The sequence below is a fragment of the Chelonoidis abingdonii genome, chromosome 13 (assembly GCF_003597395.2).
Source record: "Chelonoidis abingdonii isolate Lonesome George chromosome 13, CheloAbing_2.0, whole genome shotgun sequence".
NCBI lineage: Eukaryota > Metazoa > Chordata > Testudines > Testudinidae > Chelonoidis > Chelonoidis abingdonii.
Genome location: NC_133781.1, coordinates 3129035 through 3156292, shown reverse-complemented (window position 1 = coordinate 3156292; position 27258 = coordinate 3129035). Strand labels below are relative to the sequence as shown.

Genomic DNA, 27258 nt, shown 5'->3' with positions numbered 1-27258 from the left:
GGGGCCCCATCTTCAGCCCTGCCCCTGCCCCTGCCCCCGCTGGGGCCCCATCCTCAGCCCTGCCCCTGCCCCTGCCCCTCCCCGCTGGGGTCCCATCTTCAGCCCTGCCCCTGCCTCTGCCCCTGCCCCTCCCCGCTGGGGTCTCATCTTCAGCCCTGCCCCTGCCCCTGCCCCTCCCCGCTGGGGTCCCATCTTCAGCCCTGCCCCTCCCCGCTGGGGTCCCATCTTCAGCCCTGCCTCTGCCCCCCCCACCGGGCCCCTCCCGTCTTCAGCTCTGCCCCAGCCCGCTGCTGGGGCCCCATCTCCAGCCCTGCCCCTGCCCCTCCCCGCTGGGGTCCCATCTTCAGCCCTGCCCCCGCCCCTCCCTGCTGGGGTCCCATCTTCAGCCCTGCCCCCCCCACCGGGCCCCTCCCGTCTTCAGCTCTGTCCCAGCCCGCTGCTGGGGCCCCATCTCCAGCCCTGCCCCTGCCGGGCTCCCCATCTTCAGCCCTAGCCCTGCCCCCTGCTGGGCCCCCCATCTTCAGTCCTGCCCTGCCCCCTGCTGTGGCACCTCATCTTGCGACCTGCCCCCACCCTCCCGCTGGGCCTGTCTTCAGCCTTGCCCCCGCTGGGGCCCCAATCTTCAGCCCTGCTCCTGCTCCCTGCTGGGCCCCCCATTTTGCACCCTGCCCCTTGCTGGGCCCCCTATCTTGTGCCTTGCCCGCCACCTTCAGCCCTGCCTCCTGCCAGCACCCCCTGCTGGGCCCCCCCATCTTCAGTCCTGCATCCAGAACCTGCTGGGCCCGTCTTCAGTCCTGCCCCCTACCTGGCCCCCCATCTTCAGCTCTGCCCCATGCCGACACCCCTTGCCGGGCCCCTCATCTTCAGCCCTGTCCCTTCACCCCCTGCACCCCAACTCTAGCCCTCCTCATCGCTCTTTGCCCTCATCCCCCCATTCATAGAATATCAGAGTTGGAAGAGACCTCAGGAGGTCATCTAGTCCAACCCCCTGCTCAAAGCAGGACCAATCCCAACTAAATCATTCTTGGTCCTGGGCCCTCCCTGCCCTGCTGTGCCCCAGCCCTAATGCCCTGCCCCACCTGGCAGACGAAAGGGAAGAGCCCAGACCCGATGTGGTAGCCATCCAGCCCCAGGGGGAAGACAGCGGCCAGCGCCAGCGTGCAGCCCACGGCCGTCATGTTGTTGAGATAGGGCTGGGAGTTCTGGATGTACCTGCAGAGCAGATATGGTCATCACCTGGGGGATGCATCAGAGCCCAGCTCCCGCCCACCCCAGAGACTGGCCCATCCAGACGCAGTCATCACCTGGAGGGTGGGGGTTACAGCCCAGCTCCCACCCCAAGACAGGAGGCGTCGGGGATAGCCTTGGGCCAGGGGGACACTCACCAGAGGTGCCCATTGCAGAGGTGAAAGGCAGGCAGACGACGGCCAGCCTGACGCCTAAGTGGGGTGTGGGGGGTAGCCGTAGGGCAGGGGGGCAGAGGAGGCACTGACCGGACATGCCTGCTGTAGATGCTGAAGGCCAGGCAGACGATGGCCAGCAGGATGCCCAGGCTGGGGAGTGGAAAGTAGCCGTGGGGCAGTGGGGGTGGAAGCACTGACAGGATGTGCCCGCTGTAGATGTTGAAGGCCAGGCAGATGGTGGCCAGCAGAATGCCCAGGCTGGGGGGTCGCCGTGGGGCAGTGGGAGCACTGACCAGACATGCTTATTGTAGGTGTTGAAGGCCAGGCACTGACCGGACGTGCCCGTTGCAGATGTTAAACGCCAGGCAAACGATGGCCAGCAAGATGCCCAGGCTGGGGGTAGCCGTGGGGCAGGGGGGCAGAGGTGACGCTGACTGGACGTGCCCGTTGTAGATGTTAAAGGCCAGGCAGACGATGGCCAGCAGAATGCCCAGGCTGGCGGGTGGGGGGCAGCCGTGGGGCAGGGGGGCAGAGGGGGCACTGACCGGATGTGTCCATTGTAGATGTTGAAGGCCAGGCAGATGATGGCCAGCAGGATGCCCAGGTTCGGGGATGGGGGACAGCCGTGGGGCATGGGGGGCGGAGGGGGCACTGACCGGATGTGCCTGTTGTAGATATTAAAGGCCAGGCAGACGATGGCCAGCAGGATGCCCAGGCTGAGGGGTGGGGGGTAGCCGTGGGGCAGGGGGGCACTGACTGGACGTGCTCATTGCAGATGTTATAGGCCAGGCAGACGATGGCAGCAGGATGCCCAGGCTGCTCGGGGCTGGTGGGGGTAGCCGTGGGGCAGGGGCACTGGCCGGACGTGTCCATTTTTAATATGAAGGGGGCCAGGCAGACGATGGGCCAGGCAAATGCCCAGGCTGGGGGCTGGGGGATAGCCGTGGGGGCAGGGGGGAGAGGGGCATCTGAACGCACGGTGCCCGTTGTAGATGTTTAAAAGCCAAGCAGACAGATGGCCAGAAGGTATGCCCAGGCTGGGGGTGGGGGGTAGCCTGGTGGGGCAGGAGGGACACTGACCGGACTGGTTGACCGTTGTAGATGTTAAAGGCCAGGGCAGACGATGGCCAGCAGAATTGCCCAGGCTGGGGGGGTAGCCGTGGGCAGGGGGGTGGGGGGTCGGCAATGACGGACATGCCCGTTGTAGATGTTAAAAGGCCAGCGCAGACGATGGCCAGCAGGAATGCCAGGGCTCGCGAGCACCGACACTGAGATGAAGAGCTTCTGCGACAGGAAACGGAAAATGGTTGGTGATCACTGGTATATCAGCTGGCGGGGATCCCTGCAGAGAGAGCACAGTTGAGAAGGCTCACCTTAAGCACAGCACTGCCCCATTCCCCGAGCCCGAGAAGGGGAAGGCTTCCCGGCCCTGGCTCAAGGCAGGGAAGGTTCACGCCCCAGTGACCCCCAGAGCTTCCGCACCCAGACAGCCTCCGATTCACAGCGGACCCATGGTCTATGCCCCCATCCCCCAACAGGGAGAGCAGATTCCATAATCCTGGCGGAGAGGGGGCGTAACCCTTGGTGACAGGACCCCTGGAATGGCAAGCTCCCACAATCCTTGGCAAGTGAGCAGGGCCAGAGACCCATGGCAACAAGAACCTTCAAGGGGGTGGCTCCCACAATGCACCGGGCAGGCAGGAAGTGCCAGATGCCAGGAAAGACCGGTTACTCACCTGTTGTAACTGTTGTTCTTCGAGATGTGTTGCTCATATCCATTCCAGTAGGTGTGTCACGTCCTGATTGTGCCGCACGGTGCACTATTCGTCGGAAGATGTTTTCACCCTAGCAACACTCGGTGGGTCGGGCTGGGTGCCCCCTGGAGTGGCGCCGCCATGGCGCTTGGATATTATTACCCGCCGACCCAACCGCTCCTTTCAGTTCCTTCTTGCTGGCTACTCTACAGTGGGGAGGGGGTGGGTTTGGAATTGATAGTGAGCAATACATTCTCGAAGAACAACAGTTACCAGAAGTGAGGTGAACCGTCTTTTCTTGCTAGTCGAGTTGATTGTTCATGTATACATCCAGTTAGGTGATTCCCAATGCCTTACTAGACAGTGGGGGTCAGAGTGAGATGTGGCTGAATGAAAAATGGCTGAGCCAAAGGCTGCTCATCTTCTAGGCTGTGAACCAGAGCATTTAATGCGAAGCAAAGGTGTTGGACCCAAGGACTAGGTAGTAGTTGGTGTCACTGCGCGAGATATTTCCTGGATTGGTACCATGGGCCGGAGGCAGCAGATGAAGTCTGAGCCCTGGTAAAATGTGCGTGAGATGGCCCGAGGAAACATTGAGCCAGTCATAGCAAGTGCGGATGCATCTGCTGTCACCCAAGAGAGAGATCCTCTGGGAGGATGATAGTGTAGGCCTTCATTTGGTCTGCCACTGCAACGAAGAGTTGGGGCAATTTACGAAAGGGCTTGCGTCCGTTAGATTATTAAATTGCGATGCGCTCGCTAGGGACATCTAGGGAGTGCAACTGTTGTTCCCGGTCATGAAGGAATGCGTCTTCAGGAAGAATACCAAAGGAAGATGTCTCTGATTTGGTATGGAAGGCCGCATACTACTTTAGGAGGAGTATGCTGGGCGTGGTCGAACTGCACCTTGGTCCTGTTGAAACACGTATACGGTGGGTCCACCATGGACGCCCAAAGGCTCAGAGACTCGTCTGGCCGATGTAATGTGCTACGAGAAAACTGTCTTTCAGGGCAGGTATAGCAACGAGCAAGTTGCTACGGCTCGTAATTGGTGGATACATTAAGTTCTGTTAAAGACTTTAGGTTGAGGTCAAGTGGGTGGGATAGGCCGCGTTACTTGGGGTTATACAGGTGCTCTCTCACAGCCCTTGAGGAACCTGGATGATCTAGGGTGTGAAAACACGGAGCGGCCACTTTTCTCCTGGGTGGAAGGTATAAATGAGCTGCCAAGTGCACCGCAAACAGAGATACGCTAGGCCCTGCCTGTTTTGAGAGACCAGAGTATCCAGGATGGTTAGGGGATCGAGATCCTCGATGGGGAAGTAACATTTTGCATTTCGTCACCAGTGCAGATAGAAACGCTTCCACTGGCCATGATATTGTAACCATAGCGGGGGGAAGGTTTTTCTTGCTACCAGGAGTACTTTGTTTGCACTGGGACAGTAGCAACGTTAACTCTTGACTGGGTTAACCAGGCAGGACCCATGCCATGATGTGAAAGGAACTGCAGGTCTGTGGTGGTGAAGTCGTGCCCGTGGTCCTGAGTTATTGAGGTTTATCTTGGATGACGAGGCAGGGTTATTGGGTTGGCTATCGACAGGTCGAGCAACATGGTGTACCAGTGTTGCCTGGGCCACGCAGGGGCAATCATGATCAGGCGAGCTCTGTCCCTGCGGAGCTTTAGGAGGACCTTGTGAACCAACGGGAATGGTGGAAAGACGTAAAGTAGTTGGCTTTTCCACGGAATCAGGAAGGCGTCCAAGATCGAACCCTGGGAGAGACCTTGGAAGGAGCAGAACCTCTGGCATTTCCTGTTCTCATGGGGAGCGAAGAGGTCTATGTGGGGAAATCCCCACTTCCAGAAGACAGAACGTATAATGTCCGGGCGAATCAATCACTCGTGAGACAGGAAGGATCTGCTGAGTTGACCTGCCAGGGTGTTCCAAACTCCTGGGAGAAAGGACGCTACCAGGTCTATTGAGTGGGCTATGCAAAAGTCCCATAGTTGGATCGCCTCTCGACAAAGGGGGGAGGATCGTGTCCCTCCCTGCTTGTTTATGTAGAACATGGCCGTTGTGTTGTCTGTAAACACTGAGACACAACGGCCCTGTAGATGTTGCTGGAATGCCTGGCACGCCAGGCAGACTGCTCTTAGCTCTCGGACATTTATGTGTAGCGCCAGCTCCTGAGACAACCAAAGGCCTTGAGTGGGAAGATGTCCGAGGTGAGCACCCCAGCCGAGAGATGACGCGTCTGTTGTCAGGGGCATGGAGGGCTGTGGCGGATGGAACGGCAGTCCTGCACACACCAGGGAGGGCGTCAGTCACCAGTCGAGGGAGCCTAGGATGCTTGGGGGAATGGTGACTACCATGTCTATGGCGTCCCTGCCTGGGCGGTAAACCAAGGCGAGCCAAGTTTGAAGGGGACACAGACGTAGTCTGGCGTGCTTGGTCACGAACGTGCAGGCAGCCATGTGACCGAGGAGGCCAAGGCAAGTGCGAGCCGAAGTTGTCGAGCAGTTTTGAAGGCTTCGTATAATTGATACTATTGCCTGAAATCGGGGTTGTGGTAAACTGGCCCTTGCAAGATTGGAGTCCAGGATGGCCCCAATGAACTTTATTCTTTCTGTGGGCACTAGAGTAGATTTCTCCAGGTTGATGATTAGGCCTAGTCGCATGAAGAGGTCCTTGACTACGCCCACATGATTGGTGACTTGGGCCTCGGAGGTCCCTCGAATGAGCCAATCGTCGAGGTACGGGAAGACATGTATTCGACGACGACAGAGGGAGGCAGCGACTACAGCCATGCACTTCATGAATACCCGAGGGGCTGAAGAGAGGCCAAACGGAAGGACTGTAAACTGAAAATGCTGATGGTTGACCACAAACCGGAGGTACCGTCTGTGCAGAGGGTAAACGGCAATGTGGAAATATGCGTCCTTCATGTCGAGGGTGGCATCCAGTGTCCGGGATCCAAGGATGGGATGATTGTCCCCAGTGACACCATGCAGAACTTCAACTTTTTCATGAACTTGTTCAGTCCTCGCAGGTCTAGGATAGACCTGAGGCCTCCTTTTGCCTTGGGGATTAGGAAATAGCGGGAATAGAACCCCTTGCCCCTTAAGTCCTCTGGTACCTCCTCTATAGCTCCCATGGCAAGGAGCGTCCATACCTCTTGCAAGAGGAATTGCTCATGAGAGGGGTCCCTGAAGAGGGACGAGGAGGGGGGTTGGGAGAGAGGGAGTGAAATAAACTGGACGTGGTATGAGAATTCTACCGTGCGTAGGATCCAATGATCCAAAGTTAATTGGGTCCACGCAGGGAGGAAAGGGGAAGGGCGGTTGTAAAACTGAAAAGGATCCTGGGAGACAACTGGTACACCATCCTCGGGCGCACCTTCAAAAGTTCAGTTTGGATCCCATCGTTGGCTTGGAGGGACCGTTATTGTGACCCCCTTGGGGTCCAGACTGTTGTCTGCAGTTGCCTCGACCTCGCCTCCTGCCAAAGTCCTGCCTTGGTCTAGGCGGGGGGTAAGGGCGTTGAGGTTGGGTGCGGAAGGATTTTCGTTGAGTCTGTGGTGTGTGCATCCCAAGCAAACGCATAATCACCCAATTATCTTTCAGACTCTGTAGCCTAGGGTTAGTCTTCTCGAAGAATAGACCCTGGCCATCGAATGGCAAGTCTTGGATAGTGTGCTGTAGTTCAGGTGGCAGGCCTGAGACCTGGAGCCATGATATATGCCTCATGACGATTCCAGAGGCCACAGTTCTCGCTGCCGAATTGGCAGCGTGCAGCGAGGCCTGGAGAGAAGTTCTCGCCACCTTCTTTCCTTCCTCCAATAATGCCTTAAATTCTTGGCGGGAGTCTTGTGGGACCAGCTCTATGAATTTCCCTACTGCCTCCCAGGTGTTGTAATTATATCTGCTAAGTAGGGCTTGCTGGTTCACCACCCTGAGTTGGAGGCCCCCCACGGAGTAGATTTTATGGCCCAACAGGTCCATATGCCTAGCCTCCTTATATTTTGGGGCAGGGGCTTGTTGGCCATGGCGCTCCCGTTCATTTACGGATTGTACAACCAGTGAGCAGGGTGCACGTATAAGTACTTGTACCCCTTAGAGGGCACCTGTACTTCTGTTCCACTCCTCTGGCCGTGGGCGGAATAGATGCTGGGGATTGCCAGATGGTATCTGCCTCAGCTTGAATTGATCGAATGAACGGTAAGGCCACTCGAGTTGGTGCATCCACCGACAATAATTCTACCACGGGATCCTCAACCTCCGGAACCTCCTCCACTGGCAGGTTTATATTCAGGGCGACGCGCCTCAGGAGGTCCTGGTGTGCCCTGAGGTCAATTGGAGGCAGGCCCGATGAGGATGTCCCCGCTACCACTTCATCTGGGGAAGAGGAAGACGAAAGGCCCGGGACGAGTGGGTCCTGTATGGTCTCCTGATCATGGGGGACGTCAGGGACCGGTGGGACCTGAGGGTCCGGTGCGTGGATGGAAGCTTCCTCCGTACTTGCAGGAGGGGGGCGGCTGACAGTGGCCTCTGGTACCCGGTGTTCCGATGGAACGGAGCGTGATGTCACTGCGAGTCCACCTTGGGCTTGGTGATATGCCCAAGGTGTCCAGAAGGACCACTGATGAGGTCCCTGGTCTGGGCCGTGGGTCTCTTGGAAGACTCGGCTGTGTGTATCCGAATCACGGTCGTGTGCGTAGGAGGCACTGTCCGCGCGTGATGACACTGATGTATGGCAAGACAGCCACAGAGGAGCTGGGAAGGGTCTCTGCGTCTGGTTGATCCGTCTCCACGCGGCATCGGAGAATGGTACTGGGCACAGTACTGGTACCGGGAATGAGAAAGGGACCTGCAACCGAAGCACTGCCGGGAGGTCGACTGGGACCCCAAAGCTCTACGTCGAGAGCGGCTGCGAGGAGTGCGGTGCCGTGAACGGTGCCGGGAGCTGGATCGGTGCCGAGAGCATCGGGTCAGCAAGCACAATCTTGAAAGGTGCGGCAAGTACGACCGGTACCGAGATGGAGAGCGGTACCAGGACTGCAAGCGGCGTCGGGACCGGGATCGGTGATGGGACCGAGAATGCCGGCAGGACCTCGATCGTGACGGGTGCGTTTCAGCGGTGCTGAGCGAGGATGGTCTCAGCAGGGCAAGTTTGCCTACTGATTGGATAACCTGCACCGGCGGTGCCGGGGGTTGAGGCAGCGCAGGCTCTGTCAGGGCAATCAGCTCCTTTTCCGTAGAGAATGTCTCCGGCGTGGAGGGAACAATAAGCTCAACCATGGAACGTGCCAGGGAGCTGTGAGGCACCGGACTCAACGGCTCTTGCAAGGCCGGAATCAACGGTGCTGAAGTTGTCAGTGACACAGCAGTTGTCGGTGCCGGGCAGTCCGACTTAGGCGGGTGCTCTGACTGTGACGTAGGTATGGGAGTCGCAGGAGTCTTGTGCCTCTTGACCCGCGGGGAGAGAGAGCGGTGTCGGGCAGGCTTTTGGGCCGGCGCCAGTTGGTGCCGACGGGCCTTCACAGTGCCGGTGCGCTCCAGTGCTGGGGATGCACTTCTCCCCGGTGCGGACTGTCCGGCGCTTGGTGCCAAGGGCAGAGGAGTAAGGGCTGCCTCCATCAGGAGCTATTTGAGATGAAAGTCCCGCTCCTTTTTCGTCCATGGCTTGAAGGCCTTGCAGATGCGGCACTTGTCTGCGAGGTGGGATTCCCCCAGGCACTTAAGGCAGGAGTTGTGAGGATCTCCTGTCAGCATCGGCTTGCGACAAGCCGAGCACAGTTTGAAACCCGGTGAACCAGGCATGGGCCCTGGCACCGGGTGAGGGGAAAGGGCTAATCCTCAACCCCTCTTAACTATATACAATAACTACGTTAAAGAACTAATAAAACTAAGTAGAAATATAGAAAATGGAACTATATACACAATAACGATTACAGAGCTACGAGAAGCCAGGGAGGTGGAGATCAGCTAAGCCGCACTCTACTGTTCCAACGACCAACACGGACGGTAAGAAGGAACTGAGGGGCAGCTGGGTCAGCAGGGGTATATATCTGGTGCCATGGCGGCACCACTCCAGGGGGCGCCCAGCCGACCCACTGAGTGTTGCTAGGATAAAAATCTTCCGACGAACGTGCACACGGCGCACGCACACCTAACTGGAATGGATATGAGCAATCACTTGAAGAACAGGAACCCCAGGGGGGCAGTTCTTATTATCCCTGGTGGAAGGTGGTGCCAGATGACCAGGAACAGGAACCCCGGGGGGCAGTTCCCATAACCCCTGGGGGTGGGAGGTGCCAGATGCCCAGGAACAGGAATCCCAGCGGGGTGGTTCCCACTATCCCTGGCGGAAGGTGGTGCCAGATGCCCAGGAACAGGAACCCAGGGAGTGATTCCCACAATCAGGGCCGGCTTTAGGTCTATTCCACCAATTCTCCCAAATCGGGCCCCGTGCCTAAGGGGGCCCCTCGCCCAGTGAGAATCCCCTTCCCTGGCTAGAGACGCCTTTTTAATTTTTACTCACCTGGCAGAGCTCTGGGTCTTCAGCAGCATTTTGGCGGCGGGTCCTTCGCTTGCTCTGGGTCTTCGGCGGCAGGTCCTTCAGTGAAGGACCTGACGCCGAAGTACTGCCGAAGACTCGGAGCACTGCCAGGTGAGTACAAGCCCCTGTTCGAATTGGGCCCCGCACTTCCTAAAGCCGGCCCTGCCCACAATTCCCGGTGGTGGGAGGTGCCGGACGCCCAAGAACAGGAAACCCTGGGGGGTGGTTCCCATAACCCCTAAGGGCATGGGCAGCCCCAGCTCACCAATCCACTTGTCATTGTTGTACCAGGAGAGGTTGTCCTTAGTGCTGTCATAGTAGCCGATCTTCTTGTAGACCCCACCTGCAGGGAGAGGGGGACAGGTCAGGCAAGGGCAGCAGTGAAAGTAATTTATAGGATTTACCAGTACTGCTGGAGTCCTGAGGGGGCGTGGCCTCATCCAGAAAAGGCGTGGCCTCATCCGGAAGAGGCGCGGCCTCTCAAGATTTAAAGGCCCTGGGGCACCAGCTGTGGCTGGGAGACCCAGGGCCTTTAAATCAAACAGGGGCTCCCAGCTGAAGAGGTGGCTGGGAGCTCCCCGGGGCTCAGGAGCAAATTAAAGAGCCTGGGGCTCTGGACGCCAGGGGGAACCCCGAGCTTTGCGGGGCTAGGGCAGGGATTAAAAGGGCCCAGAGCCTTGACGGGACCAGCTTACTTTCACCTCTGGGCCAGGAGGATGAGCTCCAAGTGCAAAGAGCTTCCCCCTGCTCCCCTATCGCAACACTGCAGCCTCCTGCCTCCGGACCTAGGTGGGGAGCCCTGGGGGCTGGATGGGAGGAGCGACCTGGGCGATATGAGCATGGGGGCAGGAGGGTTGAGCACGCCAGGCTGTCTGTCACCCCTGGAGCTAGGGATTGTTGTGTGGTATGTTCTGGGGTTGGCGTGCCAGCACGTGTGGGAGAAAGGCATCGTTGTCCTGGGTTTCCTAGTGTAGTGGCGGTGTGTGGTGTCTTCAGGGGTGGTTGTGTGGTGTGGTATGCTTGGAGGAATGTTGTTGTGTTGTGCTGGGTGGTTGTGTTGTGCTGCATGGTGTGTGCGGGGTTCATGTGTTGCTCTATGGTGCATTGCTGTGTGGTGTGAGCAGAGGGTAGTGTGGAGTGGGTTTGTTGTGTGTGTGGTGTTGTTTCATGGTGTGGTGTTGCATTGTGCAATGTGGAGGGCTGTTGTGCTGTGTGATGTGTTGGGTGGGGTAGCTGTGCTATGTTGTGCAGGGGACTGTAGTGTTGTAGTGTTGCACAGTGAGGGAGTTGTCAAGCTGTTGCGCAGGGTGGAGGTTGTCGAGTTGTTGTGCGGGGCAGGGGCATCACTCACCTTGAAGCTGTTCGATGAGGGTCCAGGCCATGCGGGAGCCACTGGCATCGAATACCACGTGACCCTGGGCAGGGAGATAAACACAGACCAGCGTCACCAGGCACTCCTCGCTGGTAGCAGCAGTAGGGCTGTCACCTGGTGGGCAGTGCTCACTGACAGGGGACTGCCCTGCTGAGCTGGCAGCAATGTGCAGGGCGTGCAGTGCTGGGGGGCTGGGGAACTTGAGGGACACTGGCCTTCTGGCATGGAGCTCAATGCCCACAGGGCTAGGCTGAGCCCTGAGCCTACAGGCAGGGGGAAGGGGCTAGGGGGCGCTAAAGAGAGTGCAGGAGTTAGGGATGGGAGTTAGGGGTTCAGAGAGTGGGGTTAGAGTTATGGGTGCAGGGAGCAGCATTAAGGTTGGAGGCACAGGGTCAGGGTTAGGGGGCACAGAGTGTGAATTAGGGAGCACAGGGGTCACTATCCAACACCCCCTCGAAGGCGCAGGAGTTGAGGGCACGGTAGATCTTGTCAGTGACAGGGTGGGCACTAGGGTAGGGGATGCAGGGTCAGGGACGGGGGCGCAGAGTCCGGGTCAGAGGGTGTGGGGTTGGGGTCAGAGGGTGCGGGGTACTTGCCGATACCCCCTCGAAGGTGGAACAGTTGAAGGCATGGTGGATTTTGTCAGTGATGGGGTGAGCAACAGGGGGCACAGAGTCAGGGTCAGGGGGCACGGGATGTGAATTATGGGGCACATGGTTCACTCACCGACACCTCCTCGAAGGCGGAGTTGAGGGTGCAGCAGATGTCAGTGATGAAGTGGGCGTTAGGGGTGCAGGGTTGGAGGGGGTGCAGGGTCACGTTAGGGGGGCATGGGATTGGGGGTGTGGGGTTGTCATAGAGTGTGAGGGAATCAGGGCCCTGAACCCCTCACTTCCTGAAATTCACTGTGACTCTGTCAGCCAGTAAATCAGAAGATTTATTAGATGACAGGAACACAGTCTAAAACAGAGCTTGTAGGTACAGAAAACAGGACCCCTCAGTCAGGTTCCTCTTGAGGGGTGGGGAGCCACACCCAGGTTCTGGGCCTCCCCCAATCTCCCCAGCCAGCTCCAAACTGAAACCCCTTCCCACTGCCTCCTCTAGCCACATCCCCAGCTCCTCCTACAGCCTTTGTCCAATTTCCTGGGCAGAAGGTGTCACCTAGGCCCATCCCCCTCCTGGGCTCAGGTTACGAATGGCAACCACCATCCTTTATGTGCTGGCCGTCAAGTATCATCCCTCAGTGAAGTCACACCCTTATTTCCCATCACCATCTAGTACTGGTGCAGTACCCCAGGGAAACAAGAGGCACGCCCAGTGTAAGCAGAAGACAGTAAGCTAGTAAAACTCCCATGCAACATTACCAGGTTAATACTGCCTACTCCATCACATCTCTTCCCCCCTTCGAGATTGAAATGAGAGGGGTCACTCTGACCAGTGACCTGGGGAAGTTCAGGCCCCGCTCTCTGGGACAATGTATCAGCTATCACGTTGGCACTCCCCTTCACATGGACCATCTCCATATCATAATCCTGGAGGAGCAAGCCCCACCTCAGCAGCTTGGCATTGGCTCCTTTCATCTGGTGTAGTCGGGTCAAGGGAGGGAGGTCAGAGTACACAGTGAAGTGTCACCCAAATAGATATGACTGGAGTTTCTTAAGGGCTTATACCATAGCCAGGCATTCCTTCTCCATGGCCACGATGGAGTGTCTCTCCCCCTTTTCATCAACTTGCATTAACACCTCACTCAGCCCTGTGTCTGAGGCATCAGTGATCATCATAAATGGCTTGTTAAAGTCTGGGTTTACCAGAACTGCGCCACTGATCAGAGCCTCCTTCAGCGCACAGAGAGCCTTCTGGCACTGCTTGGTCCAGACCACCTTGTCTGGCTTTTCCTTCTTGCATAGCTCAGTGATGGGGGTAGCTATGGAGCAAAAGTGTGGCATAGATCTTTGATAATACCCTCCATCCCAATAAACGCCTGGACCTGCTTTTTGGTTTGGAGAGCAGGCCAGTCTCTGATCACCTCCACCTTGGCTGGTTCTGGCTTTAGGCAGCTGCTCCCCACCTGGTGGCCCCGATAAGATTCTTCGGCCATCCCCACCTTGCACTTCAGCTTTTATGGTCAGACCAGCCTCCTGGAGTCGGTCCAGCATTTGTTTAACCTGGAACACATGGTCCTCCCAGGTCTGACTAAAGACACAGATATCATCAATGTACAAGGCAAAACTCTCCATCCCCCTCAGTAGCTAATTCACCAGGCGCTGGAAGGTAGCAGGCTCCCCCTTGAGTCCGAAAGGCAGGGTCAGGTACTCATAGGGCCCCAGAGGGGTGATAAAAGCAGATTTCAGCCTGGCATCTGCATCCAGTGGCACTTGTCAGTAGCCCTTTGTAAGATCCACAGTGAGCTCCTCCCAGGTTGTCTACGAGCTCATCAGGCCTGGGCATAGGGTAGGCATCAAACACGGTGATGGCATTAAACTTCCGATAGTCCACACAGAACCGGATCGATCTGTCTTTTTTGGGGACCAATGCCACAGGAGAGGCCCAAGGGCTGGAAGATGGCTGGATCACCCCCAAAGCCAGCATGTCACTGACCTCTCTCTGAGCAGTTTTCCCTGTGACTCGGAAGGGGGAGCATCTTATAGGAGGATGCGATCCTGTCTCCACCCAGTGGACAGTCAGATTAGTGAGTCCAGGCTGGTTGGAAAACAGCTGTTGGTACAAATGCAGCACCTCTCTGATCTCAGCTAGCTGGGCAGGTGTTAGCTGATCAGAGAGGGGACTTGTTTCCTGTGGGGAGCCAGCTCCTGTCTCAGGGAACAGATCTACTAAAGGGTCATCTCCCTGCTCCTTGCAATGCCCACACACGGCCAATGCCATATATCCCCATCATAACATGACTTCATCATAGTAACATGATACACCTGTGGCGGTGTGCCCAGTTAGACAGTTTATCTCATTTAGTTTCTTGACAACTGTGAAAAGGCCTTCCCGGGCAGCTTATAGTTTGTTTTTTCTCACAGGAATGAGAACCATCACCTGGTCCCGAGTAGCACAGGCACGGGTCCATGCCGTAGTCATACCAGACCTTCTGCTTTCTCTGGGCTCTGGCCAGATTCTCCCTGGCCAAGCCCATGAACTCAGCAAGTCTTTCTAGGAAGTTCAAGACATACGCCACCACTGATTCTCCATCGGGAGCGGCCTTCCTCTCCCATTCGTCTCTCATCAGGTCCAGGGGCCCCCTTATCCTTCTACCATATAACAGTTCAAAAGGCGAAAACCTGGTAGACTGCTGGGGCACTTTCCTGTATAAGAACAGCAGGTGAGGTAAATACTTGTCCCAATCCTGCAGGTGCTGGTTCATAAAAGGTTTTCAGCATCATCTTTTAGAGTTCCACTGAATCTCTCGACCAGCTCACTGGACTGGGGGTGAGATTCTGAGGCCCAGATGTGCCAACTCCACATTTCTCCCACAAGCATTGGAGCAGGTCTGACATGAAGTTGGATATCTGGTCTGTCAAGACTTCCCTGGGGAATCCCTCTCGGCTGAAAATTGTCAGCAGCGCATCTGCCAGTGTGTCTGCTTCAATAGAAAACATGGCCACTGCCTCGGGGTAACAGGTAGCAAAATCTACCACCACCAGAATGTATTTCTTCCCCGACCGGGTCGCCTTGCTGAGAGACCCCACTATGTCCACAGCCACCTTCTGAAAAGGCTCCTCTAGGATGGGCAAAGATCTTAAAACCACTTTCCTCTTGTCCCAGGCCTTCCCCACCCTCTGACAGGGGTCACAGGATCTGCAATACTGTTGGACAGTATTAAAGATTCCAGGCTAGTAAAAGTTTTGTAGCAGCTTCTTCCTGGTATGCCAGATTCCCTGGTATCCTGAGAGAGGGATGCCATGGGCCAGGTACAGTAGCTTGCGGCGACACTTCTGGGGGACTAGCAGCAGCCTCCTGATCCCCCATGATTCCACTTTCCCTGTGGGAGCCCATTCTCAGTACAGGAATCCCTTCTCCCACAGGAACCTCTCCTGGCAGCCTTTCCCCATGGTCTGTGCTGCACTGAGGCCAGCCAGGTCCCTTAGCTTCTGCAAGGAGGGATCTTTTTGCAACCTGGCCTGAAATTCAGCGGCTGGGGAAGGGATGGGTGCCTGCTCCCTCTCACTGGCTGGGTCTGAAGCCACAGCCCCTCTGAGCTTTGTCTCTGCGCTCTCCCTCCCCACCAGTGTAGGGTCCTGCACCTATGGTGAGGTACCTTCCCCGATGTCAGGGCGTAGTGCCCCTAGCCAGCTCTGGCTACGGGCACGACTACAGCATTTTGGAGGTTGCTTTTTTTTTTTTTTTTTTTAGTTGTTTAAAAGGAAGACACGTGGTATTGCATTGGCCAAATCCCCATAGAAACAAAGAGTGGAACAAAAGAATAATAAAGACACCTTTGACTTTTCCTCATTTATGGAGGACAGTCGTATAATATGCCTCCAGATATCCTCCAAAATCACACAAGCTGAAAAATTGTTCCACTTTACTGCAGTTCTGTAACCCTATGGGAACCAATCCTGTCTGTGTTCTGTGCACATCCAAAATTCCTGCTGAATGACCTGCCTGGAGCAAGTCACCAGTGACCCAGGTCTGGGCAGAAGGGGGGGGCAGGGGTGTGGGTGGAGGGGCAAGCCCAGGGCTGGTGGTGGCAGGGGGTGGGGGGCACTGAGTGCGAGGGATGCAGGATGCCCAGAGGTGGTGCAGCACGCGGTGTGTGACAGCCCAGACCAGGGGGTGTGGGTGGGGGAGGAGAGCCCAGGGCTGGGGCAGCAGGGGGGTGCGGGAAGGGAGAGGCCCAGAGCTGGGGCAGCAGAGGGTGCAGGTGGAGGCGGAAAGCCCAGGGCTGGGGCAGCAGGAGGGTGCCCAGGGCTGGGGTAGGGGCCGCCAAATTTTATTTTGCTTGGGGCAGCAAAAAACCTAGAGTCAGCCCTGCTCCCATCCACCTAAAGGGGAACAAGGCACTCGCTCCGCAGGGACAGCCCCATGCCCACCCTGTAAACTGAGAACCTTGATTCTGGGGCATCAAGCCCCCCAGAGGAGCTGATCTGGGAAACTCCTTCCTCCTGAGCAGTTGGTACGCTGCCAACCCCTCCTGCCTGGGAAGCCTGCCCCACATGCGGCTGGGTCCCTACCCAGTTAACCCTGTGAGGGTTTGATTTGCTCAGTCTGTCCTTGAGCCTGGGGCACGGGGTCCGTGTGTGGCCTCTCTGCCCACAGTAATAACAATTCATACTCCGTTGGTCCCCTCGAGACGGGTGGTTGGTCCTGATGCTGGCTGTTGCCCTTGAGAGGGGGTTCTTCACATTCCCCCTTTGCAGAGTCCCAGGGTGACTCTCTCTCTGCACTGTGGTGGGCTTATTCTTTTGGGACTCCTCCATTCCACCCCGACAGGCTGTCCGCAAACTCATCAGCCAGCTGCCCTGCGCTCTGCAGGCCTCTGGCTTTTTGTCCACCAACCATATCCTCAGGTCAGACAAGCAATGTTCATACGGGTGCTCCAATACACCCAATTTAACCATGTCCTCCTTAGTCTGGACCCCATCTGCCCACTTGTGGACATATCCCTCCATTTGGAGGATCAGTTCCAGATATGTGTCCTCAGGGGGGTTACGCTGACTCCGGAACTTTTTCCAGTATGCCTCAGGAGCCATCCCAAACTTGCGTAGCAGGGCCTTTTTGAACAGTTCATAGTCCCCTGCCTCCACCCCTTCCACTTGGCTGTACATCCCTACGACTTTGGGGTCCAGTAAGGGGGTGAGAAACTGGAGCCTGTCTGTAGAATCAACTCTGTGCAGCCTTTCTCAAAGGCCATCAGGAATTCATTTATGTTCTCTCATTCCTTAAACTGGGCCAGGATGCACTTATCAAAGTTCCACGTAGTCCTGGGTCCCCCCTCACTTACCGCAGCAGGGGGCTTTCTGCTCCTCAGCTCTGCCAACTACAGTTCATGCAGCCGCTGTTTCTCCAGCTTTTTCAGTTTTATCTCCCTCTCCCATTCCAGCTGCCTCAGCTCCAGCGAAGGGGAGCTTGGTGCTGAGCATCCCCTGCTCATGGCAGGGGGTCACAGTGCCCCCAGGGTTCATCTGTATGCTTCTAGCCCGTCCCCTAGCCATAGGTAGGAGGGGCCTCGGAATGCCCTTGGCAGCAGTCTGACCACTCCCAGCCGGAACAGATTCTGGTGCCGGCACAGCATCTGCCAGGCTGCTTTCCTCAGGGACAGGGATCAGCTCCTGCAAGCGATTCTCCTCCTCCAGCTGGGCAATCAGCTGTGCTTTGGTGCCCTTCCCTCTGCGAAGCCCCCGCTCCTTGCACAGCTCTATAAGGTCCCTCTTAAGGAGATGGTTATACATCTCCCCGCAGATCCCAAGTTGTTGTGGACTCGCAGGCCTGTGTGCTCTCAGCTCCCCATGGTTTCCAAGAAGAACCCCTACTGTGCCAGCCTTTTTCCAGGTCCCCACCTCTCTCCCAGGGTCAAGCTGCAGACTCCTCCGTCCCTGAAACTGCTTGCCGCAGTCCCCAAGGGGACCTCGTTACTGCAACAATGCTTCTCACTGGTCACACACTCCCAGGGGTTAAGTGTAGCTCCTTCGCCTCCCGAAACCACTCCTCTCTGAGCCTTCAGCACGCCTGGTTCTCATTAATCCCCCTTCGTTTTACTGCTCCCCAGTCAGTTACCGCAGGAAGCACCACCACGGGGTGCTGTATATCCCGCTGCTAACACCAGTTGTCACGGAGTGTAGGGGAGTCAGAGCCCTGCATTCCCCACATCCTGAAATTCACTGTGACTCTCAGTCAGCCAGTAAATCAGAAGGTTTATTAGATGACAGGATCACAGTCTAAAACAGAGCTTGTAGGTACAGAAAACAGGACCCCTCAGTCAGATCCCTCTTGGGGGGTAGGGAGCCCACACCCAGGTTCTGGGCCTCCCCCAATCTCCCCAGCCAGCTCCAAACTGAAACCCCTTCCCACTGCCTCCCCGAGCCACATCCCCAGCTCCTCCTACAGCCTTTGTCCAGTTTCCAGGGCAGAAGGTGTCACCTGGCCCCAACCCCCTCCTGGGCTCAGGTTATGAAGGGCAGCCGCCATTCTTTAAGTGCTGGCCGTCAAGTATCACCCCTTAGTGAAGCCACACCCTTATTTCCCATCACCGTCTAGTATTGGTGCAGTATCCCAGGGAAACGGAGGTCACTCACTGACACCCCCTCAAAGGTGGAGGAGTTGAGGGCATGGTAGATCTCGTTGGTGATGTGGTGGACGTTAGGGGGTGCAGGGTTAGGGGGTGAGGGACCAGGTCAGGATTGGAGGGTGCAGGGGTCACTCACCGACATCCCTTCGAAGGCAGAGGAGTTGAGGGTGCGGTAGATCTCGCCAGTGATGGGGTGGGCGTTAGGGGGTGTGGAGTTGCGGACAGGGGGCACAGGGGTCACTCACCGACACGCCCTCAAAGGCAGAGGAGTTGAGGGCGCGGTAGATCTCATCTGTGATGTTCTTGTTGTTGTAGTTAAAGTCCTCCAGCCGCAGCCCCTTCTTCACCAGCTCGGCCGAGGTCTTGTTGAGCGCCAGGGCCAGGGCCCAGATGGCGTCATAGGCCAGCGGCGCCTCCTGGAAACCTCCCGTCTCCTCCGGGTTCTTGCCCAGACGCTTCTGCAGCTTCTCAATGAACTCCTGGGAGGTCTGCAGGGCCAGCGGGTGGGGACAGTGAGCTGGAGGAGGGGAAGTGATATGGAGGCCCACTGCCCCCTCCCTGACTCTTTTCATCAGTCACCCCAGGGCTTCCTGTCCTACACTGCCCCCCCGTCCCATTGCCCTCCTCGAAGGTCTTCTCTGATCCCCCTCTTCTTCCCGGTCTCTGCTGCCCACCCAGCCCAGATCCTCAAGTCCCCCTTGGTCCCCCCCACCTCTCTAGTCCCTCATGGCCCCCAACTGCGCCCTCCCAGGCTTTGTTCCCCCTGATGTCCCCGCCTCACGGCCTCCCATGCACTTGGCTCTCCCTGCCCTCACCATGTTGGAGATGCTGCGGGTGTTCTCGGGGTTCAGCATGACGATCTCGGTAGTGACATGCCCCTCCACGGCCTCCGCCATCTCTGCCTCCGTGCAGTTGATGGCAGGGTCCTTGATGCGAAACCAGTTGTCGGCATACCAGCCGATCAAGAACCAGACGTACCGTTTCCCATACAGCTTCTCCTTGTACACCTGCACGGAGGCACGTCTGAGAGATGGGCACCTGGCTCAGACAAGCATGCAGCTCCATCCAGCCACCCAACCAGCCCTCCATCCTCTCCCTCCATCCATCCACCCAGCCCTACGTCCCCTACTTCCCCTCCATCCCTCCATCCACCCAGCCCTCCATCCCCTACTTCCCCTCCATCCCTCCATCCACCCAGCCCTCCATCCCCTACTTCCCCTCCCTCCATCCATCCACCCAGCCCTCCATCCCCTACTTCCCCTCCATCCAGCCACCCACCCAGCCCTCCATCCATCCAGCCCTCCATCCCCTACTTCCCCTCCCTCCATCCATCCAGACCTCCATCCCCTACTCCCCCTCCATCCATCCACCCAGCCCTCCATCCAGCCACCCAACCAGCCCTCCATCCACCCAGCCCTCCATCCCCTACTTCCCCTCCATCCATCCATCCATCCCCCCAGCCCTCCATCCCCTACTCCCCCTCTATCCATCCCTATATGCCCCCTCTCCATCCAGCCATCCGTCCGTCCCCATACACCTGCCTCCATCCAGCCATCCGTCCATCCCCATATGCCCCCTCTCCATCCAGCCATCCATCCCTATGTGCCCTCTCTCCATTCAGCCATATGTTCCCATGGGCCTCCTCTCCATCCATCCATCCCCATATGTCTCCTCTCCATCCCCATACGCCCCCCTCTCCATCCATCCATCCATCCCCATGGGCCCCCTCTCCATCCATCCGTCCATCCCCATGGACCCCCTCTCCATCCATCCATCTCCATGCACCCCCTCTCCATCCATCCATCCATCCATCTGTCCGCATGCGTCCCTTCTCCATTCATCTGTCCGCATGTGCCCGCTCTCCATCCATCCATCCCCCTCCGCCCCTTCTCCATCCATCCCCACACGCCCCCTGTCCATCCATCCATCTGTCCCCATGCACCCCCTCTACATCCATCCATTCATCCCCATATGCTCCCCTCCATCCATCCATCCCCACGCCCCTCCAATCTAGCTAAGCTCTGTACCTTGATTTTTGGATCCACCTGTCACTTTCCACACAGCCCCTCCCCACACCCCCAGGCCTTGTCCACACAGACACACGTGCTGTCCAGCTGTCTCTCTACAGTGGTAATTTTCTGCACAGCCCGCTAGGTGGACACAGTTACTCCATGATCAAGGGTCTGAGGCCTTGGCTACACTGGCGCTTTACACAGCTGTAACTTTCTGGCTCAGGGATGTGAAAAAACACATCCCTGAGCGCGGCAAGTTACAGCGCTGCAAAGCACCAGGGTAAACACTGCCCCAGCGCTGGGAGCGCGGCTCCTAGTGCTGTAAGCTAATCCTCACGGGGAAGTGGAGTACCTGCAGTGCTGGGAGAGCTCTCTCCCAGCGCTGCCGCCACACTCGCACTTCAAAGGGCTGCCGCGGGAGCTCTCCTCACATCACCGGAGAGCCATAGTGTAGCCATACCCTCAGGTTAGTCTGGCTATTCCCAGACTCCCAGATGGGAAAGGGAATCACCTCCACTGTGACAGGGCACTTGGAGACCAGTACAACTGGGCCAGGGGAGGGGCTGCGCAGCTGTGATTGACCCAGCATCAAACTACCCGCAAAGGACACCATTACACATGGGCACCGACACCCAGCACAGCAGGCCTGGGTCCCTACAGCAGAGACGCGCAGGCCACAGGCTGCAACAGCAGAAGTTGCACAGACAAAATCTCGGGCTGGGAAGTGGCACTGGGGGTGTCATGGGGAAGCCGCGGGGCTCAGTCTCACATCACCGGAGAGCCATGGGGACACTAGGGGGAGCCCCAGAGATGTTCGGGGGGCTGGGTTGGGAGCAAGAGAGAGAGCAGAGACAGATCTGGCTGGCTCAGCTCAGCAATCTCCTGTCTGTGTGTGTTGTGCGTTGTGTGTGTGCTGGGGGTGTGTGCGTTGCAGGGGGCAGGGCGTCGGTAGGGCGTGGGATGTCTGCACATTGCAGGGCATGCCCACATCGCGGGGCGTGCCCGTGTTGTGGATGTGTGCGGGGATGGAGGGTGTCTCCCTGCAGTTCTCTGGCACACAATGGGGCAGGAGAGGCGAGGCTGAGTCAGGGGTCCATCCTAGCAGGGCTCTGTGTGGGGGGGTGCAATGTCTCCCCAGGGAAGGGGGACCCCCAGCTTGGACCACACACAGCCCAGCCATTCTGGCACTGGCCTCCAGGGGACTGGAGGGGACAGGGCCCTGGTGTCTGGGACTATGAGAGGTAGCCATCCTTGCTTCTCTGCCCCCCCAGCTCCTCCCTAGATCTGGAGGCACCCCCCAGCACTGAGCCTGACTCCCTCATACCAGGTGCCCCCCTAGTGCTGAGCCTAGCCCCTCCACCCTGGCTGCCCCCCAGTACTGAGTCCAGCCCCCCCAGCTTGGCACCTCCCCCACCTGGCTGCCCCCCAGCACTGAGCCCCCACCAGGCCTCACCTCACAGAAGACCTTGCGCGCTTCGGTCTCGTAGAAGAGCCCCACGATGATGCGGGCATCCTGGCGCTGTGGGGACATGGCCACCGAGGGAGGGGGGGGGGAACTGTCACGACCCACGTGAATCGTGGGGAGACACAGTTATCCCCCTGCTCTACCTCCAGACACCCCAGCACAACCCACAACACCATGTACCCCCACAACAACCCACTGCTGCTCACTCCACTCCCCAGCCTCTCACTCACCACCTCACAGACGGTTGCCAATTTGCATGTGTTTTCATATCTTTGCATAACTCCAAGCATTCCCCACCCCCGTGTGAGGTTGTGACACCCCCCACCCCCCCGCATGGGAGGAGGTTGTGGGAAGATGGAGGGGTCCCATGGGTCCTGCCAAACCTGCGGGCACCCTGGGTCCCTGACCACCTTCCCCCCTCCCTGATCCCAGGGGAGCCCCATTGTGCGTCTAGGGGGCGGTGCTGTCCCAAGGCAATCCAGCAGCAGATGGACAGATCGCCTGGCTGGGAGGGGACATGGGGGCACAGCGGGGATGTGGAGCATATGTGGTGGGGCAGGGTTTCCCCCCACAGGAGACAGGGAGTGCCCCCCATGTGCCCGGCCCAGCCCCGGGTACTCACCAGCCATCGGCTCATCCTCCCCGTGCCCTGAGCTCCCCCCACCCAGCTCCAGGCGCCCATGCCCCTGCCATCTTAGCCTTGGGTATCCCCTCCAACCCTAGGCCTCTCCTCCATCAGATCCCCTCAAGCCCCAGCTTGGCGGTCTCTCACCTTGAGGCTGCGGACAGGCGCAGCGGGGTCAGAGAAGAAGCTCTGGCGGAAGGTGATCTCGATGCCAGCCTCCTTCACCCGCTGGTCCAGGTCATCCAGGGTCTGCGGGTGGGGGTGAAGAAAGACAAGATGGAGTCAGAGAAAGCTGAGGAGCTAGCAGGGGGGCCATATGAGGGAAAGCAGCAAGCTCTGGGGCATGGTAGGGACAGGGAGTGGGGGTCGGAAGGGAGTCGGGGCAGCAGGAGGGAACTGGGGAGGATGAGGGGCACTGGGCAGGGGGCACTGTGGGATCCAGGGCAGCTGTAGGAGTCAGAAGCACAGGGCAGGGGAGTCAGGGGTGGCTGCAAGGTCGGGGTGCTGTGTGGGTCATGGTGTTGTGGGGGTCTGGGTCGCTTTGGGAGTTGGGAGGTGCTGGACTGGAGGCCCAGGGTGGCTACAGGGGTTGGGGGTCCTGAGCCCCGCGGGGGTCAGAGAGGATGTGGGGTGTGAGGGCCAGGATTCCTGGGGGAGGGCAACGTGGGGATAAGGGTCCAGGGCTCCATGGGGGTCAGGGAGGATATTGGGGGCAGATTCTTGCAATGGTCAGGAGTCCAGGGTGCCATGGGGGTCAGAGAGGATGTGGGGTGTGAGGGCCAGGATTCCTGGGGGAGGGCAACGTGGGGATAAGGGTCCAGGGCTCCATGGGGGTCAGGGAGGATATTGGGGGCAGATTCTTGCAATGGTCAGGAGTCCAGGGTGCCATGGGGGTCAGAGAGGATGTGGGGGGCAGATCCCTGTGAGGGTCAGGGGCCCAGGGCTCTGTGGGGGTCAGGGAGGATGTGGGGGGCAGATTCCTGCAGTGGTCAGGAGTCCAGGGCGCCACGGGGGTCAGGGAGAACATGGGGGGCAGATCCCTGGGGGTCAGGGGCCCGGGGCTCCGTGGGGGTCAGGGGCCCAGGGCACCGCAGCCATACCGAGGTGAAGACCTCCGTGGTCTGCTGGATGGTGGCGATCTTGGTCCAGCCCCACTTCTTGAAAAGCTGGACGCGCGTGGGGTTGTGCAGAGTGGCTGAGGGGTGGGTGCGGAAGAAGGTGGGGAATCGCTGGCGATTGGAGAGTGCTGGGGAGCTGGAGCCGTATGACAGCTGGGGGAGGAGAGCTGGCTCAGTGTGGGCACTCCAGCACATGCCCCCACAACACCCCAATGCCCAACACCCCCAACAATACCCTGACACCCAACCTCCTACCCCAACACACACACACAATACCCTGACACCCAGTCCCTCACTCCAACAGCCCCCCAACACGCCACCCTGACACCCAGTCCCCCACACTAATACACTCACCCCAACAAACACACACAATACCCCAACACCCAGCCCCCGACACAAACACACACAATACCCTGACACCGAGCCCCACACCCCCACACTATACCCCGACACCTATCCCCCACAACATTCAACACCTCCCACCCCAACACACACAACGTCCCAAGACATGACTTCCTCTGACCAAGTGAGAATATTTCATAATGTTTTGCATGAATAACAGGTGCCTCAGTTTCCCCCATATGCTGCACAGTTGACTAGGTGGGTGGGGGGAAATTGTTTACTCTTTGCAGAGATCCAGGGATGACTGACACCTGGCTGCCCCATGCCATGAAGAGTCCCAGAAGACAACTGCCCGGACATTCTGTATCTAGCTACTACTGACCATGGATGACACTCACAGGAAGCCAGCCAGGTGTGAACAGTTGGAGAACAAAGGGCCCAGAGACAATGTTTGCCCAGGAACAAAGACGAAGGATGGAGGACAGGCCTGGTGGAGTTGTGGGAAGCAGGAGAAGTTTCTGGACAGGGTCGAAGAAGGGGTAGGTGGAGAACTCTAGGCTCTGAACTGACCCAGATGGATGGTGCTGTTCTCTGTGCTACCCAAGGACTTGGCACGCTGTGTTCCAGACGTCTAACAAACCCTCCTGCATTCACAACGCCAGCGGGGAGGCACTGCAGCTTAAGAACACGGGAGGGTGCATGGCTCCCTTTGAGGGGAACAAGTCTCCCTCTGTTGGGGAGCCAATCCAGGTGGACTCGCTGCAGGGAGCTCATGGTGGGCGTGCTCCAGGCTCCGAGGTTCAGTCCCAGGAGGTACTGAAGCCAAGGGGCTCACCCCGGGGAGGAAGCATGACCCTAAGGGGGCTGCCGCACTGAAAGAGTCCTCCCAGGGGCTGTCCCAGAGCTACGTGAGATCCATGACACTTCCCCACACATGCACCAACCCTCAAACAACCTCTACACTCAGACACACGAATCCTTACAACCCTGCCCTACCACATAACCTTCCCTCCCCCCTCCAACCCTCCGGACCCTCTCACCACAATGAGGTGCCACATGCGGGCGGCCTCGGCCACCAAGGTGGAGACACTGCTGCAGCCAGGCATAAGGATGATCTTGATGGGGTCATTGTAGAGCAGTTCATACAGGTATTTGGTGGCTTGGCCTGGGTCGCACTGCAAGGCACAGACCCACCATCACACCCATGGGACGCTCGAACCCCACGCCCCACCACGCTGCTCCCACAGCCAGGTGTCCCGATTCCCAACCCACCCAGCTATATACCAAGAGTCCTGACTCCCAGACTCCCCACTAGACCTCATTTCCTTCCCACAGCCAGAGATACAACCCAGGAATCCTGGCTCTCAGCCCCCCTGCTCTAATCCACTAGAGCCCACTCCCTACCCCCCGCCCCTCCGCCAGGGATAGAACCCAGGAGTCCTGGCTCCAAGCCCCCCTGCTCTAACCACTAGACCCCTTGGCCCTCCCACAGCCTGGGATTGATCCCAGGAATCCTGGCTCTCTGCTCTCCTCCTCCCCCAACTCCTCTCTGGAAGGTCACAGCCCATCCTCCCTATCCTGGCTGGACACCAGGAGGGGCCCATGAATTATTCAGGGCATAGCAGCTGGGGGAGAGAAGATCAGTTTCCATGACAACCCCATCAGCAGGAGAAGCAGCTTGTGCTGCCATGGCAACCTGTCAGCCACAGGGAGCAGGGGAGATTGGGGCGGGGGACAGTTGGGGAGCTCAGGGGGCGGTGAGACACAGAAAGGTGGGGACATGAAGGCAGGGGAGATCCAGAGACATGGGGACAGGCAGAGAGATCAGAGAGAGAAGAATAAAGCTGTTGGAGGAAGTCAGGTCTCACTCTCAATACTGTGCATTTCGAGAAGGGAAGTTTTAGTTTCTTGGGAATTTTTTTCCCAAATTTCATTGAAAAATTTGCCCTCCAGGGAGCAAAACGGGGGGAGAGGAAAGTGGCTCACCCACACCCTACCAAGATACCACCTTTCCAAGCAGCAACAACCATCCCCCTCCCACAGGAATATTCTGCAGACTTTCCCACTCCAGCCAATTCCTTAGGTACATTTTAGACAGCTCTTGTGGTGACAGACACACAGAGGGAGCATGGCCGGGGTGGGGGGAGGGAGGGGGGGGGAGTGGGACTCCCGGCTCCCATCCTCATCCACCAGGCCCTACTCCCCTCCCAGAGTCAAGGATAGAACCCAGGAATCCTGGCTCCCAGCCCCCCTCCCCTCCCCTCACAGAACCAGGGATAGAACCCAGGTATAGAACCAGACCCCACGGCTCTCCTAAAGGCAGTGAGGGCTCCGTGAAGAAGGAACTGGAAGAGAGGAGGCAGGTGAGGGATGGAGTGAGCAGGGATGAGTGTGCCAGAGGCAAAGTAACTCTGAGTGCCCCAGGAAACCAGGGAGTGGGCGTGCAAGAGACTGGCTGAGCACCAGGTGCACAAAAAGCCAGTGAGTGTGCAACAAGTCAGGTGTACATGGAATGGAGTGTGAACACACAAGAGCCAGCAAAGGCAGATCTGAGTGTGTGAAACACACAGCACAGGGGAGTGTGAGGGACAGGGGGATTGTGCTAGAAGCAGCACAGGGAAGTGTGAGAGGAGCAGGATGACGTGCAAGGGGCAGAATAGGGAGTATGGGAGAGGCAGGGTGAATGTGCCAGGGGCAGCACAGGGCAGTGTGTGAGGGGCAGGATGAGCGTGTGAGACACAGCAAAGGGAAGCATGAAGGGGCAAGGTGAGTGTGTGAGATGCAGGATGAGTGTGCGAGAGACAGCACACAGGAGCATGCATCTTTCAGTGTCTCCCCTCCAGCCATTTGTCTCCTCAGTGCAGCCCTCCCCCACTTCTGGAATGCCGCCTCCTCCCCCCATTGCCCATTTCCTGGTGCCCCCCAGGCCCACACCCCCCCCCCAGATAATACCTGCTCACTTTGCTGTTGGTACCCCCTGTCCAGTTCTGTACCCTCGATATCCCATGTGTCCAGCCCAGTGCCCCTGAGCTCACCTTGGTGTTGGTGCCCCCCGTGCCCAGCTCTGTTGGTGTCTCCCTTGTATCCCAGCCCCCCCATGCTGGTGGTGCTCCCCATGCTCAGCCCTGGACCCCCTATTGGTGCCCCCAGTGCCCAACCCCATGCCCAACCCCACTGGTGTCCCCCTTACCCCCAGGTCCCTGTGCTGTCAGTACCTCCCATGACTAGCTGTGCACTCCCTGTCGGTGCCCCCCCTTTGCAGCTCTGTGCCCAGCCCTGTTGGTGCCCCCTTACCCCCTGTGCTGTTGGTGCCCCCTATACCCACCCCCCCCGTGTCATCTGTGCCCCCCAACTCCATGGCCTCTATACTCAGGCCTGC

At 58.1% G+C, this 27258-nt stretch overlaps 1 protein-coding gene across 1 annotated transcript in view; it reads right to left on the bottom strand.

The window, feature by feature from the left end:
- The window catches only part of LOC116824972 (gamma-aminobutyric acid type B receptor subunit 1-like), a 48933-nt gene that overhangs the window by 6324 nt on the left and 15351 nt on the right, over nt 1–27258 (bottom strand). Inside the window, exons 5-19 of the mRNA XM_075072073.1 lie at nt 26146–26224; nt 24920–25054; nt 23520–23690; nt 22567–22668; nt 21783–21848; nt 19133–19324; nt 18563–18805; nt 11066–11129; nt 9980–10057; nt 7286–7550; nt 2484–2687; nt 1949–2119; nt 1737–1898; nt 1494–1691; nt 1080–1212 (exon numbers count right to left, since the gene is read on the bottom strand). Coding sequence (XP_074928174.1) covers nt 1080–1212; nt 1494–1691; nt 1737–1898; nt 1949–2119; nt 2484–2687; nt 7286–7550; nt 9980–10057; nt 11066–11129; nt 18563–18805; nt 19133–19324; nt 21783–21848; nt 22567–22668; nt 23520–23690; nt 24920–25054; nt 26146–26224 — 2263 coding nt within the window. The remainder of the gene's footprint in view (nt 1–1079; nt 1213–1493; nt 1692–1736; nt 1899–1948; nt 2120–2483; nt 2688–7285; nt 7551–9979; nt 10058–11065; nt 11130–18562; nt 18806–19132; nt 19325–21782; nt 21849–22566; nt 22669–23519; nt 23691–24919; nt 25055–26145; nt 26225–27258) is intronic.